We start from the raw sequence: 12,979 nt of genomic DNA, 5'->3' as shown, positions 1-12,979 counted from the left end.
TCAACTGTGATATTATTATTGTTGTTTTTGTAGTACTTTTTATGTTTTTAGTATGTACGTAGTGTTTTTATTGTGTAATAAGTAGATAACGGCATTTAATGGCTGAATGAGTATAGAGTGCTGTAATGCAATAAAAACAAAAGAGCCAACAACATTTACAACAACAATAACAACGACAACAGCAACAAAAACATAAAATAAATAAATAAATTCAATTCGTAAAGTTGCGCATGCGCAAAACTACTACTATAGCCAACTATTACGAATAGTTACTATTACAGACGTACGTACATACATACCAGACTTACTACCACTTGTAGCAAGCTCCAGCTAGAGTTTTCATTATGAAGTCAATAGAATTTTTCATGGTTTCTTTCTTTGTTTGGCATACATTGTTTTTAGTAAGTAATCGTACAACTATAACAGCAACAACAACAAAAATTAAAATTGATTAAAGATCTTTGTTAAAATTCCTCTACAATTTGAGGTTATGCAAGTATATTTTTTTCTATTTTATTTTTTTTTTTTTGTTTTTGGTGGCTGTGCGCGCTACTTGATTTTTTTTTTAATGAAATTTTAAAATTGTCATTATTTTGCTTTAATGAATTTTCTTTTTATGAGCATTTTGTGGTAATTGGTATTTGAATGTAGCGGACTAATAGAAAAGAACCAAAGGCGTTGAAGCAGCAAAAAAAAAAAACTAATGATGATAGTTTACTAAAATTAAACTTTTTTAAACAAAATTAATTAGAATATTTTAGTTGGTTTAATATTTGGCAAAAACTAAACCTGCATGTGGCCTTAAGTAAGCATGAATCTTGATTAGATTTTTTTGTTTAGTTTGGTTGGATGACTTCAAACGAAAAAGACTTAATTAACAACTGAGAAAAAAAGACGCCAAATTAATAAATTCCTTATAGAGTTTGTTAGCTACTTACAGGTGGTTGTTAATTAAAATTAAATATTTAGGAAACAAGAGCCTTACCTGAAATTAGAAAAAAAAACAAATCATTAAATTTTTAATTAAAACTTAAAAATTTTTAACAAATACAATCAATAGTTGTCATCAAACGGAAACATCAATCTGACGATAGGTTACCATTTCATACATACATTTCGAAACACATACTGTTAAAGAGCTCTCTCGTGAGCTAATATTTTACCTAATAAATATCACTCAATGTTATTAAGTTATAATCTTTAAATTACTATTTGTATCATACCACTGACTTTTTAAATCGTTTGCAAATTATTTCTTTATTTTAGTTCATAACGATGTAGTACATAGACCCCTCCATCAATAAAAAATTTCACTTGTTTAGACATAAGTTTTACATTAATTACAATTTTATTGACCAACCCCCCCCCCCTAACAAAACAACAATTTGGCCAATTATATATTAACGACAAATTTATTTCAGCCTTTTTTCTCTTCTAAATAAACTAATAAAATTCTATTAACATTAAGAGCTTTTGAAAGGCACTCAATTTGATAATTTTTTATAGCTTTAATTTAAATTATTGTTTATATTAAATTAATAGGTAATAAAAAAATAAAATAAAATAAAATTTTATGTTTAAAAATGAAACCATTAAAATTGCGATCATACATTTTACACAGACAAGAGAGTGATAAAAACTTTCGAAGAAACATTATAGTCCATAGCCAAGACTAGTCAAGACTATGTAAAGACTATAGACTACTTTGATTTCACTCGAACTGTACTAGAACTGAACTAGAACTGAACTAGAACTGAACTAGAACTGAACTAGAACTGAACTAGAACTGAACTAGAACTGAACTAGAACTGAACTAGAACTGAACTAGAACTGAACTAGAACTGAACTAGAACTGAAGTAGAACTGAACTAGAACTGAACTAGAACTGAACTAGAACTGAACTAGAACTGAACTAGAACTCAACTAGAACTGAACTAGAACCGAACTAGAACTGAACTGGAACTGAACGAGAACTGAACTAGAACTGAACTAGAACTGAACTAGAACTGAACTAGAACTGAACTAGAACTGAACTAGAACTGAACTAGAACTGAACTAGAACTGAACTAGAACTGAACTAGAACTGAACTAGAACTGAACTAGAACTGAACTAGAACTGAACTAGAACTGAACTAGAACTGAACTAGAACTGAACTAGAACTGAACTAGAACTGAACTAGAACTGAACTAGAACTGAACTAGAACTGAACTAGAACTGAACTAGAACTGAACTAGAACTGAACTAAAAATAAACTAGAACTGAACTAGAACTAGAACTGAACTAGAACTGAACTAGAACTTGAACTGAACTAGAACTGAACTAGAACTAGAACTGAACTAGAACTGAACTAGAACTGAACTAGAACTGAACTAGAACAGAACTAGAACAGAACTAGAACTGAACTAGAACTGAACTAGAACTGAACTAGAACTGAACTAGAACTGAACTAGAACTGAACTAGAACTGAACTAGAACTGAACTAAAACTGAACTAGAACTGTACTAAAACTTCACTAAACTAGAACTGAACTAGAACTGTACTAAAACTTGTAGAACACCTACAATTGTTTAGTCTTTATAAACAATTGTAGGGGTTCTACACAATTTAGCTTGACCTACTGCTATCGTTTCACTGCTTTGATTTATCTTTGAAATAATGCCAAGAACAATTACTCGTTTACAGTGAAATTTATTTATATTTTTACTTTAACAGTATATTAATTTGAAATTAATTTCCTTTTGCATAATTAAATTGTTAACTCATCAATCAGTTTTTAAATTTTTTCTCTCTCTTTAGTTTGTTTTAATATTTTTTCCCATTTAGATTAAGATTTATCAGTTTAAATATACGACAATTGCAATTATCGATAATTGTTGCTATAAGATCTACAATAAAAATAACAAAAAAAAAAATTGTTACAGTAACTCGTTCCATATTAAAAAGTATCTACAGCTCATACATTTTAATTTGTGTATTGTAGTGTAACGTTGTCGTCAGGAAATATATGTCGTTTTGGAACAGAAATCCAAGTTAATTATAATTATTATAATTTTGAAAAAAAAAAATAAAATACTTAACATTTATAGAATAAATTATATATATGTACTTATATATATAACTGACTAATACAAAAAAAAAAAAAAACACTTTGAAAAACATATATGACCATTCACTGTATTGTGCCAGAGATACAATCTGTCAACCAACGGAAATTGAATGAAAAAATGTTCATATGAAAATATTTTAGTAGTTCGCCTTTAATAAATAATATAAAAAAATATTACATATGAGAAAATTGCCCGTGTCTGGTTAAACAAAAATATAATTATTTTTAATATTCACAAATTGCCAATTATTTTTTTTTGTTTTAAAAAATCGTAAAGTTGCTCGTATTCAATTAAATTTTATATAAATATTTTCCTTTACTTCATTACTGTGGGACTGAATTTGACAGTTTAAGGTTAGTTAGTTAGCTTGTGGCAAAATTGCTGAATAAAATATTAAATTATAAAAACTATAGTCTGGTCTTTAGACAACACATGACTAAATTTCAGAATGTTTTATAGACATTTATCTATCAAGATTATAGACTGATCTATAGGCAAGACTATAGACTGATCTATAGTCAAGACTATAGACTGATCTATAATCCAGGCTATAGACTGCTCTATAGTCAAGACTATAGACTGAAATATAGTCAAGACTATAGACTGATCTATAGTTAAGACTATAGACTGATCTATAGTCAAGGCTCTAGACTGATCTATAGTCAAGACTATAAACTGATCTATAGTCAAGATTGTAGATTGATCTATAGTCAAGACTATAGATTGATCTATAGTCAAGACTATAGACGGATCTATAGCCAAGAATATAGACTGATCTATAGCCAAGACTATAGACTGATCTATAGTCAAGACTATAGATTGATCTATAGACAATACTATAGATTGATCTATAGTCAAGACTATAGTTTGATCTATAGTCAAGACTATAGACTGATCTATAGTTAAGACTATAGACTGATCTATAGTCAAGTCTCTAGACTGATTTATAGTCAAGGCTCTAGACTGATCTATAGTAAAGGCTCTAGACTGAACTATAGTCAAGACTATAGACTGATCTACAGTCAAGACTATAGACTGATCTATAGTCAAGACTATAGACTGATCTATAGTCAAGACTATAGACTGATCTATAGTCAAGACTATAGACTGATCTATAGTCAGGTTTATAGACTGATCTATAGTCAAGACAATATAATGATCTATGGTCAAGACTATGGAATGATCTATGGTCAAGGATATAGAATGATCTACAGTCAAGACTATAGAATGATCTATAGTCAAGACTATCTGTATATTGATGTATAGTCAAGACTATACATATATTGCTCTATAGTCAAGACAATAGATTGATCTATAGTCAAGAATATAGATTGATCTATAGTAAAGACTATAGATTGATCTATAGTAAAGACTATAGATTGATCTATAGTAAAGACTATAGATTGATCTATAGTAAAGACTATAGACTGATCTATAGTCATGACTATAGACTTGTCTATAGTAAAGACTATAGACTGATCTATAGTCAAGACTATAAACTGATCTATAGTCAAGACTATAAACTGATCTATAGTCAAGACAACAGACTGATCTATAGTCAATACTATAGAATGACCTATAGTCAAGACAATAGACTGATCTATAATCAAGACTATAGAATGATCTATAGTCAAGACTATATCTATAGTCAAAACTATAGATTGATCTATAGTCAAGACTATAGACTGATCTATAGTCAAGACTATAGACTGATCTATAGTCAAGACTATAGATTGATCTGAAGTCAAGATTATAGATTGATCTACCGTCAGGACTATAGATTGATTTATAGTCAAGACTATAGATTGATCTATAGTCAAGACTATAGATTGATCTATAGTCAAGACTATAGATTGATCTACAGTCAAGACTATAGATTGATCTATAGATTTATCTATAGTCAAGACTATAGATTGATCTATAGTCAAGACTATAGAGTGATCTATAGTCAAGACTATAGACTGATCTATAGTCAAGACTATAGACTGATCTATAGTCAAGACTATAGACTGATCTATAGTCAAGACTATAGACTGATCTATAGTCAAGTTTACAGACTGATCTATAGTCAAGACAATATAATGATCTATGGTCAAGACTATGGAATGATCTATGGTCAAGGATATAGAATGATCTACAGTCAATAATATAATCCTAAATTAATTTCCAAAAACTGATATACAACCTCATATAAAATTCCTTTATAAATTAGCAATTTAATCCTGCATAAATTTTCCAACCATATAAACTTAATAAAATACAACTTCCTACTTAGACAGCAATACAAAATATAAAACCCTATTTAAAAATCAATAAAATGCAACATTAAATTACCAAATATTAAAAACAAGTTTTCCTTAATTAACCAACCAATCGGTAAATTTTCCAAACAAATAAAAACCAAACCATAATAATATACTCCTTATTTTTCAACACAAAACGAAATGCTTTAAAAGGCCATAGACAGCTATCTAGCAGCAGGCAAAATATTAGAGTTAATAGCATTTTGGTATGCAGAGCATAATTGTAAACGCCAACAAATAGAAAGCAACATTTAAATACTTCCTAGTTTATTAAATGAAATATCTAACTATCGATGAGGATGATGATCTTCATAATCAACATGATGATGTGGATTGTTGGTTGATGTTAAGGAGAGCTGTGATGATGATGATGACGACGACTACTATGATGACAACAACTACAGGAATTGATAATAAACTTGACAGTATATGCTGGTATGTCGGTAAAGTGTCTCTGTGGATGTGTGTGTGTTTGTATGTTAGTATCTAAGATTGAGTGTAATTTTTAAATATGTAAATGCCTGAATGTATCCATCTAAACAGGTCTCAAAACTATAACTGTCATTTTTTCTTTAGATAAAATACTGACTTTTTCTCTTTAGCCATTAAAAGCAATACAGCTAAAAGTTGGTATTACATTGGAGGACATTGTCTAAGTAGTGGTACGAAAAAAAGAAATAGGTGTGTATGTGCAGTATGTGGCAAGTGTATGCAAAACTAAAAAGTTTTCTTGTCAATCAACACTTGTTATTATGGCTTTTCTCAACTGATTATCAATTTCATTATCAACATATAAATCGGTTAAGGAGTTTTATTTTCCGCAAACCAAACAAAAAAAAAAAACATAATAATTGAATAGTGAGTGGCGGCGATTGGCTTAAAGTTGCATGCCGCTTCATTTTCTAACTTGGATAATAATTGGAAAATATTTGATTTTTGTTTTGCAATTTATGGCTGAAAATAAAAAATAGTTAAAAAAGAAAACTACTGTTTGATAATGATGATTGCATAAAAATTCACTAAATGTTTGGCATACGAAATTAGATTGTGTTAAGATATAACAAGGTAATGAAGGAATTATTAGTCAGGATGTATTTACAATAATTTCTTTGATTGATGGAGAAAATTTCCCATAGAAAAAAAGAATTTTACATAGAAATCTTTCTTCTGCGAATATTTCCAAATGAAATCACTCTATTGATGGGCTTTCACTAGAACTGAACTAGAACTGAACTAGAACTGAACTAGAACTGAACTAGAACTGAACTAGAACTGAACTAGAACTGAACTAGAACTGAACTAGAACTGAACTAGAACTGAACTAGAACTGAACTAGAACTAAACTAGAACTGAACTAGAACTGAACTAGAACTGAAGTAGAACTGAACTAGAACTGAACTAGAACTGAACTAGAACTGAACTAGAACTAAACTAGAACTGAACAAGAACTGAACTAGAACTGAACTAGAACTGAACTAGAATTGAACTAGAATTGAACTAGGACTGAACTAGAACTAGATTCTTTTGAGATATAGATATTGCCCTAATGTATAACTGATTTGTGATTTGGCACTGCAATTTTAACAAGTGCAGTGTGAAGTGTTTAAACTATTAATGGGCAATTGAAATATAACAAGTTTATCTGGAAATATTAGAATTTTCCACAATAATTAGCAAAATATAAAAAGATAAAGTACGAAATATTAGATTGAAAACTTCGATATGAAAACACTCAAAATCATTGTCAAATCAATATAGGACTCCTTGAGTGTCTCAAACATATAACACTTTAAAAACTCAATACACAAACATTTCCATTGACAGTAATTTCAGATACACAAAAAAAAAAGAAACAAAAGGAAGAAAAAAACTCTTTAGCATAATTTCTGTTAATTTTCTTTGACAAGTTAATTGCAGCAATTTGCATCAAAAATATATTATAATTCATTTACCAAGCCATCACCAACATCATCGTGAGCAAAGCTTGCTCACTGCTTAACTGCCACCATTAACCCACCATCATATCAATTCAAGGTACTCGTCCATAAATGTAAATACAACAAACATAAGTTTTCTCTGTGACATCCAACTTGGTGACTGGTATGTGATGGTGGTGATTGTGGCGGCGGTCTCACTTTTTTTTTTTTAATTTTACCCATAAACAAAAAGTATCAGGCAGCAGTTAAAAACAAAATTTTGTTAAGCAATAAAGTTCAAAATAAAAATTATGCAGATTTTTATCACTTTTGTAGTTGTTGTTGTGTTTTACTATATGGAAAATTGTTAATAAAAAAATCAGACACTGTGTTTTATTAATTTTCATTATTATTTTTTTTTTGTGGTCTTTTCAATATATTGTTTAAATTACAAAGTTAAGATAGAAAATGTTAATATATTTTTCGAGCAAAAAAAGATCAATATATATAAATGAGGAGTTTTTGTTAGAGGAGAGACTTTAAGAAACAATATGATCGGCATCATCATTATCATCAGTGCTGTGGCTTGTCATGAATTACGTTGCCTTTTAAGATAAAATATGTACATACTTTTAAGTAATATGTATATGAGAAGCAATTTAAATAAATATTGGAAAAAAATATTTATATGAAGACTTAAAAATACCTTAAGAAAGTTTTCTCTAGATAGATTTGTGAAATAAGATCACAACAGCCTTTTGCGATCACATGATTTTTCTTCAGAAATACATTTCTCAAAACGATTTTCTATATAAATATATTTTTCTATAGAAATCTATTTTACGAGGATATTTCTTCTAGAAATATCATTCGTGAATATGGATCCAAAAGAAATCTCATTCCTTCTTAAGGAATTTTCTACGATAATCTCTTGAAAAGAGATTATAAGAAAGAAGATTTCTAATAGGAATCTCTTTCTGTCTTTCTAGAGAAGATCAACAATAGAAATCTCACTCAAAAGAATATTTTACAGTATTTCTACCGAGAAGCGCAAGATTTACCATTTAAATATTTTACGTTTGATCAAAGCAGCTTTCTGTGATCTCATGTGATTACATGATCGATAAGAAAAACCCTGAACTGAAATCGCAAGATTTAATATATAAATCTCTTTCTTAAGAAGATTTTATATAGAAATATATTTTTAGAACATTTCCTATAGAAATTTCTTTCTTTATGAGAACTTTCCTAGAGAAATCTCATCGAGATTTTTTTCTCTCTCGAGAGAAGAATTAGAATAGTCTGTCTCCCCAAAGGAGATTTGCTACTTTCCTAGAGAAATATCTTAAAAAAGGTTTCTAATCGAGATTCCTTTCTCTATCAAGAAAAGAATTGCAATAGTCTCTCAAGAGGAGATTTACTATAGAGATCTCACTCAAAAGGATCTTCCAAAGTATTTCTTCCACGGGAAGACTTTATATAAATCGTTTGATTGAAATAAGAACATTTCTTATTGAAATCTCTTTCTTTATGAAAACTTTCCTAAAAAAATCTCTTAAAAAAATTTCTAAACGATTTTCCACTCACGAGAGCAAAGAATTAGAATAGTCTGTCTCCCTAGAAGATATTTGCTATAGAAATCTCACTCAAAAAGATCTTCCAAAGTATTTCTTCCTCGGGAAAGTTTTCTATAGCTCGATTGATCGAACTGACAACATTTATTATAGAAATCTCTTTCTTAATGAGAACTTTCATAGAGAAATCTCTTAAAATGGTTTCTAATCGAGATTCTTTTCTCTCGAGAGAGAAGAATTAGAATAGTGTGTCTCCCCAGAGGAGATTTGTTATAAAGATCTAACTCAAAAAGATCTTTCAAAGTATTCCTTCCTTAGAAAGGCTTAATATAGATCGTTTGATCGAACTGAGAACTTTTTGATTTTACGCCAAATTCATTTAAGATTTCTTATTTTTACTGATATCTGACATGCTGTGACAATAAGAGCACGATAATAAGAGAGATCATAAGAGCACGATAATAAGAGAGATAAAGTCAGTATAGAATTGGCATTGAATGATCAAAAGAGAAGAGAGTGGAGAGAATGCGATATCTGATTTGTTGTGATCAAAAAAAAAAAAAAGAAGTAAATAATTGATATTTATTGATCAATTGAAAGGAAAGAGTTTTGAATTTAATATATGATTTGTTGTAATCAAATCAACCTTTTGCTAATCAGCTTGGAAGTGTGATAAGATGAGCAAAAATAGAATGCTTAAACTTTTTTGTTTCAAACTTAATGTCTAATCGGTAATGATGATGGTGATTAGCATATATAAGTGATCTAGGGTGATCAGACAGCATTGGTAATCTTAAACTCGAAAACACTTTTTATATTTAATGTTTTAGTATAGAACCTGATATTTGATCTACTGTGATCATACTTCAGTATGAGAGTAGTATCAAACTTAATACCTCAACTATTGTTAAAGTGATCTTAGATGATCAGAAAGAGAATGCTTAAACTTATATTTAATGTTTTAGACTAGAAATTATAAGAGATATAGTCAGTATAGAAGTGATGTATAATGTTCAAGTGAGAAAAGAGAGTATCAAACTTCAACTATTGCTAAAGTGATCTTAGATGATTAGAGAGAGAGAGAGAAAGAGAGTAGTATCAAACTTAATACCTCAACTATTGTTAAAGTGATCTTATATGAACAGAAAGAGAATGTTTATGATGTATAATGTTCAAGTGATGATCATTAACGCTTTTTGAAATGTAGCACCTAAATGATCCAGGATGATCAGACTGATTTGCTAAACAAAATTCCTAAACTCCCTGGACTGGACATGGCTTGAACTTACGATAGATAAATCCGATCTGTTGTGATTATGAAAGCCTTCTAAGAGTCCCATATCGTACAGATTGCTCAAACTTAAATGAGAAAAACTCAAAATTAATGTCTGATCTATAAAGATCATTAAAGCTTTCTGAATTGTAGCACTTTAATGATCTACGATGATCAGACTGATTTGCTAAACAAAATTCCTCAACTTTCTGGACACTTGACTGGCAATCGTTCTTATAGCCATACCTTGAACTAAGTAAAGATAAATCCGATTTGTTCTGATCATGAAAGCCTTCTAAGGGTCCCATATTGTACAGATCAAACTCATAAATATATCTTAGATGATAAGAAAAAGAATGCTTAAAATTCTTTGTAAAACACGATCAAGCATCATTATCTATTGCTCAAACTTAAATGAGAAAAACTCAAAATTAATGTCTGATCTATAAAGATCATTAAAGCTTTCTGAAATGTAGCACCTAAATGATCCAGGATTATCAAACTGATTTGCTAAACAAAATTTCTAAACTTCCTGGACACTTGAAAGAAACTTATTCTTATAGCGAAAGCTTGAACATAGTAAAGATATATCCGATCTGTTGTGATCACAAAAGTCTTCTGAGAGTATTATATCCTACAGATCAAACTCATATATAGGCCTCTCCAAAAGTAGTGTATCATGTCCATTACCAATAACTAACACAATCTCAATATGCAAACTGTATGTACAATAAGTAATTGCCAATGATGCTTGCATATGTTAAACAAAAAGAGTTGTGGCGTTTTTTTTTTCTCCCCAACTTTTCTGTTGTTGTATTTTCTTTTCAGCATGAAGGAGTGATAGATAGATTTTTTTAAAAACATTGCCACAATGCGGACATTGGAACGTGTTTGCTTTGATACAATAATGACTTTGCTCTTTTTTTCTTAAACTTTGCTATTGGAGTCGTAACGTTTGAAACGAAACAAATGGAAAAAACATTAGTATGCCATAAGTATGATGAGGATGATGACGATGATGATGTTGATGATGAGGCAGATGACGATGATGAAGACAACGAGTATAAAGTATGATGCAGATGACGATGTTGGCATGAAAAAACAATACGTAAATCAGCTTTGATCTTATATTTAGTCAGTTACAGTACTTAAACCATTGAAAGGTGCAAAGATTAGATGTTGTCGCCTTTTAGAGAAAAAAAAAAGAAAAATAAAAACTAAAAGAACCGAACTCCTTTTCTATGGTCTTATGAATAATGAAGTCTTTATAAAAGAAACCCATTTTTTCTAAAAAAAAAAAATAATAATAATTCTTTAGACATCAGACTGTTAACGCAGCCCGTACTTAGACTTTGTATAACAAATTTAATACTTTGATCATACACTAAGTGATCTTGAAAATGCAAGTACAAAGAGAAAAAGAGAACATAAATCCTTAAATTAAAAAAAAAAAAATACTTTATTAAAGCCTTTTAAAGACGGGCGGGTACATGAAATGAAAGTTAAAAAGAACTTAAAATGTTGTTGAACAAAACGGAAGTGTTGGAATTAGATTTTTTTTTTCTTAGATAAAAATCTGCTTGATCATTGATAAAAAAAATGCAAGATTTTCTTTTTCTTTTTTTTCTTCTGTTAAAGAAAATTGCTTTCACGTTTGTTAGCAAATGAAGTAATAAAAACTATAGTTAAGTGTTTGCTAAATTAAAGAAGATACACCACAGTATTGGCATCTTGAAAATTGAAAAAAAAAGATAAAAAACGTTAAAGATAAAAAGATTTCTTATCAAAAGGTGAGTTTAATTGATAAGTATAGAGTATGTTGACTATTGAAATAAAATGCGCAGTAGAAAATAATCAGTTTGCATTTTTATTGAAAAAAAACTTAGATAAAATCAATAAATAATGAGTAAACAAGGAGATTAGAATTACAAGTTTGGTTAACAAAATGCTTAAAGGGTTTTAAAGAAAAATAATACCGCAAAGCTTTATCATAAAGATTTAATTTATAGTTTTAGTAAATTGTGTTTTATAAAAGGGATTTGAATCTTCAATTTTCTTGAGAGAGAGAGAAAGATCATGAGATCCTTTTAAGAACCAGCAAGCATATGATGGATCATGTTAAGACTGTTTTGAGAATCAAAATATGTACCAAATTGATCTTGTTTTTTGGTAAATACTCTTATATCTCTAAGACTTGAACTATGAGCAAAGATATTTAAACTTAGTTATTGATCGTTATATGATTATGAGAGAAAGTACTTAACTGCCAAAATATCTTTGCAAAACCTTGAACACACTTCTTATATATATTCATTGTACTAAGAAAAGAGATCATTGAGTTATTGAACTAAGAAGAAAGAATATCAAACTTAATCTTTGATCTACTTCCCTGATCGACAAAGATCATATAGCTTACATATGTATAAAATACGAAATACTTTCATTATGACTTCGAACATAGAAGGGAGTAACCTCTCAAGTGATGTTAAAATATTCTCGACTTACGCAAAAATTAGATCAGACTAGTTACTAGTAGTACCTTCAAATTTGATATCCGATCTGTTGCGAACGTAACAGCATGATCATAAAAGCATTAGAGAGAAAGTGACTATAAAATTGATGTACGATGGTCAACTATAAAAAATTTTCGGAAAATTTCTATTTTTATAGAAAATTTTCGGAAAATCTCTATTTTTTTAGAAAATTTTCGGAAATTTTCTATTTTTATAGAAAATTTTCGGAAAATTTCTATTTTTATAGAAAATTTTCGGAAAATTTCTATTTTTATAGAAAATTTTCGGAAAA

General features: G+C 29.2%; 1 protein-coding gene across 1 annotated transcript in view; it reads right to left on the bottom strand.

The window, feature by feature from the left end:
• Positions 1-524: 524 nt before the first annotated feature.
• The window catches only part of LOC111689178 (protein outspread-like), a 128,866-nt gene continuing 116,411 nt past the window's right edge, over positions 525-12,979 (bottom strand). Inside the window, exon 3 of the mRNA XM_046945285.1 lies at positions 525-985. Coding sequence (XP_046801241.1) covers positions 935-985 — 51 coding nt within the window. The 3' untranslated portion in view covers positions 525-934. The remainder of the gene's footprint in view (positions 986-12,979) is intronic.

Source organism: Lucilia cuprina, chromosome 2, assembly GCF_022045245.1.
Source record: "Lucilia cuprina isolate Lc7/37 chromosome 2, ASM2204524v1, whole genome shotgun sequence".
NCBI lineage: Eukaryota > Metazoa > Arthropoda > Insecta > Diptera > Calliphoridae > Lucilia > Lucilia cuprina.
Note: the sequence above shows the minus strand (reverse complement) of the source record. Positions and strands in the feature narration are given on the sequence as shown.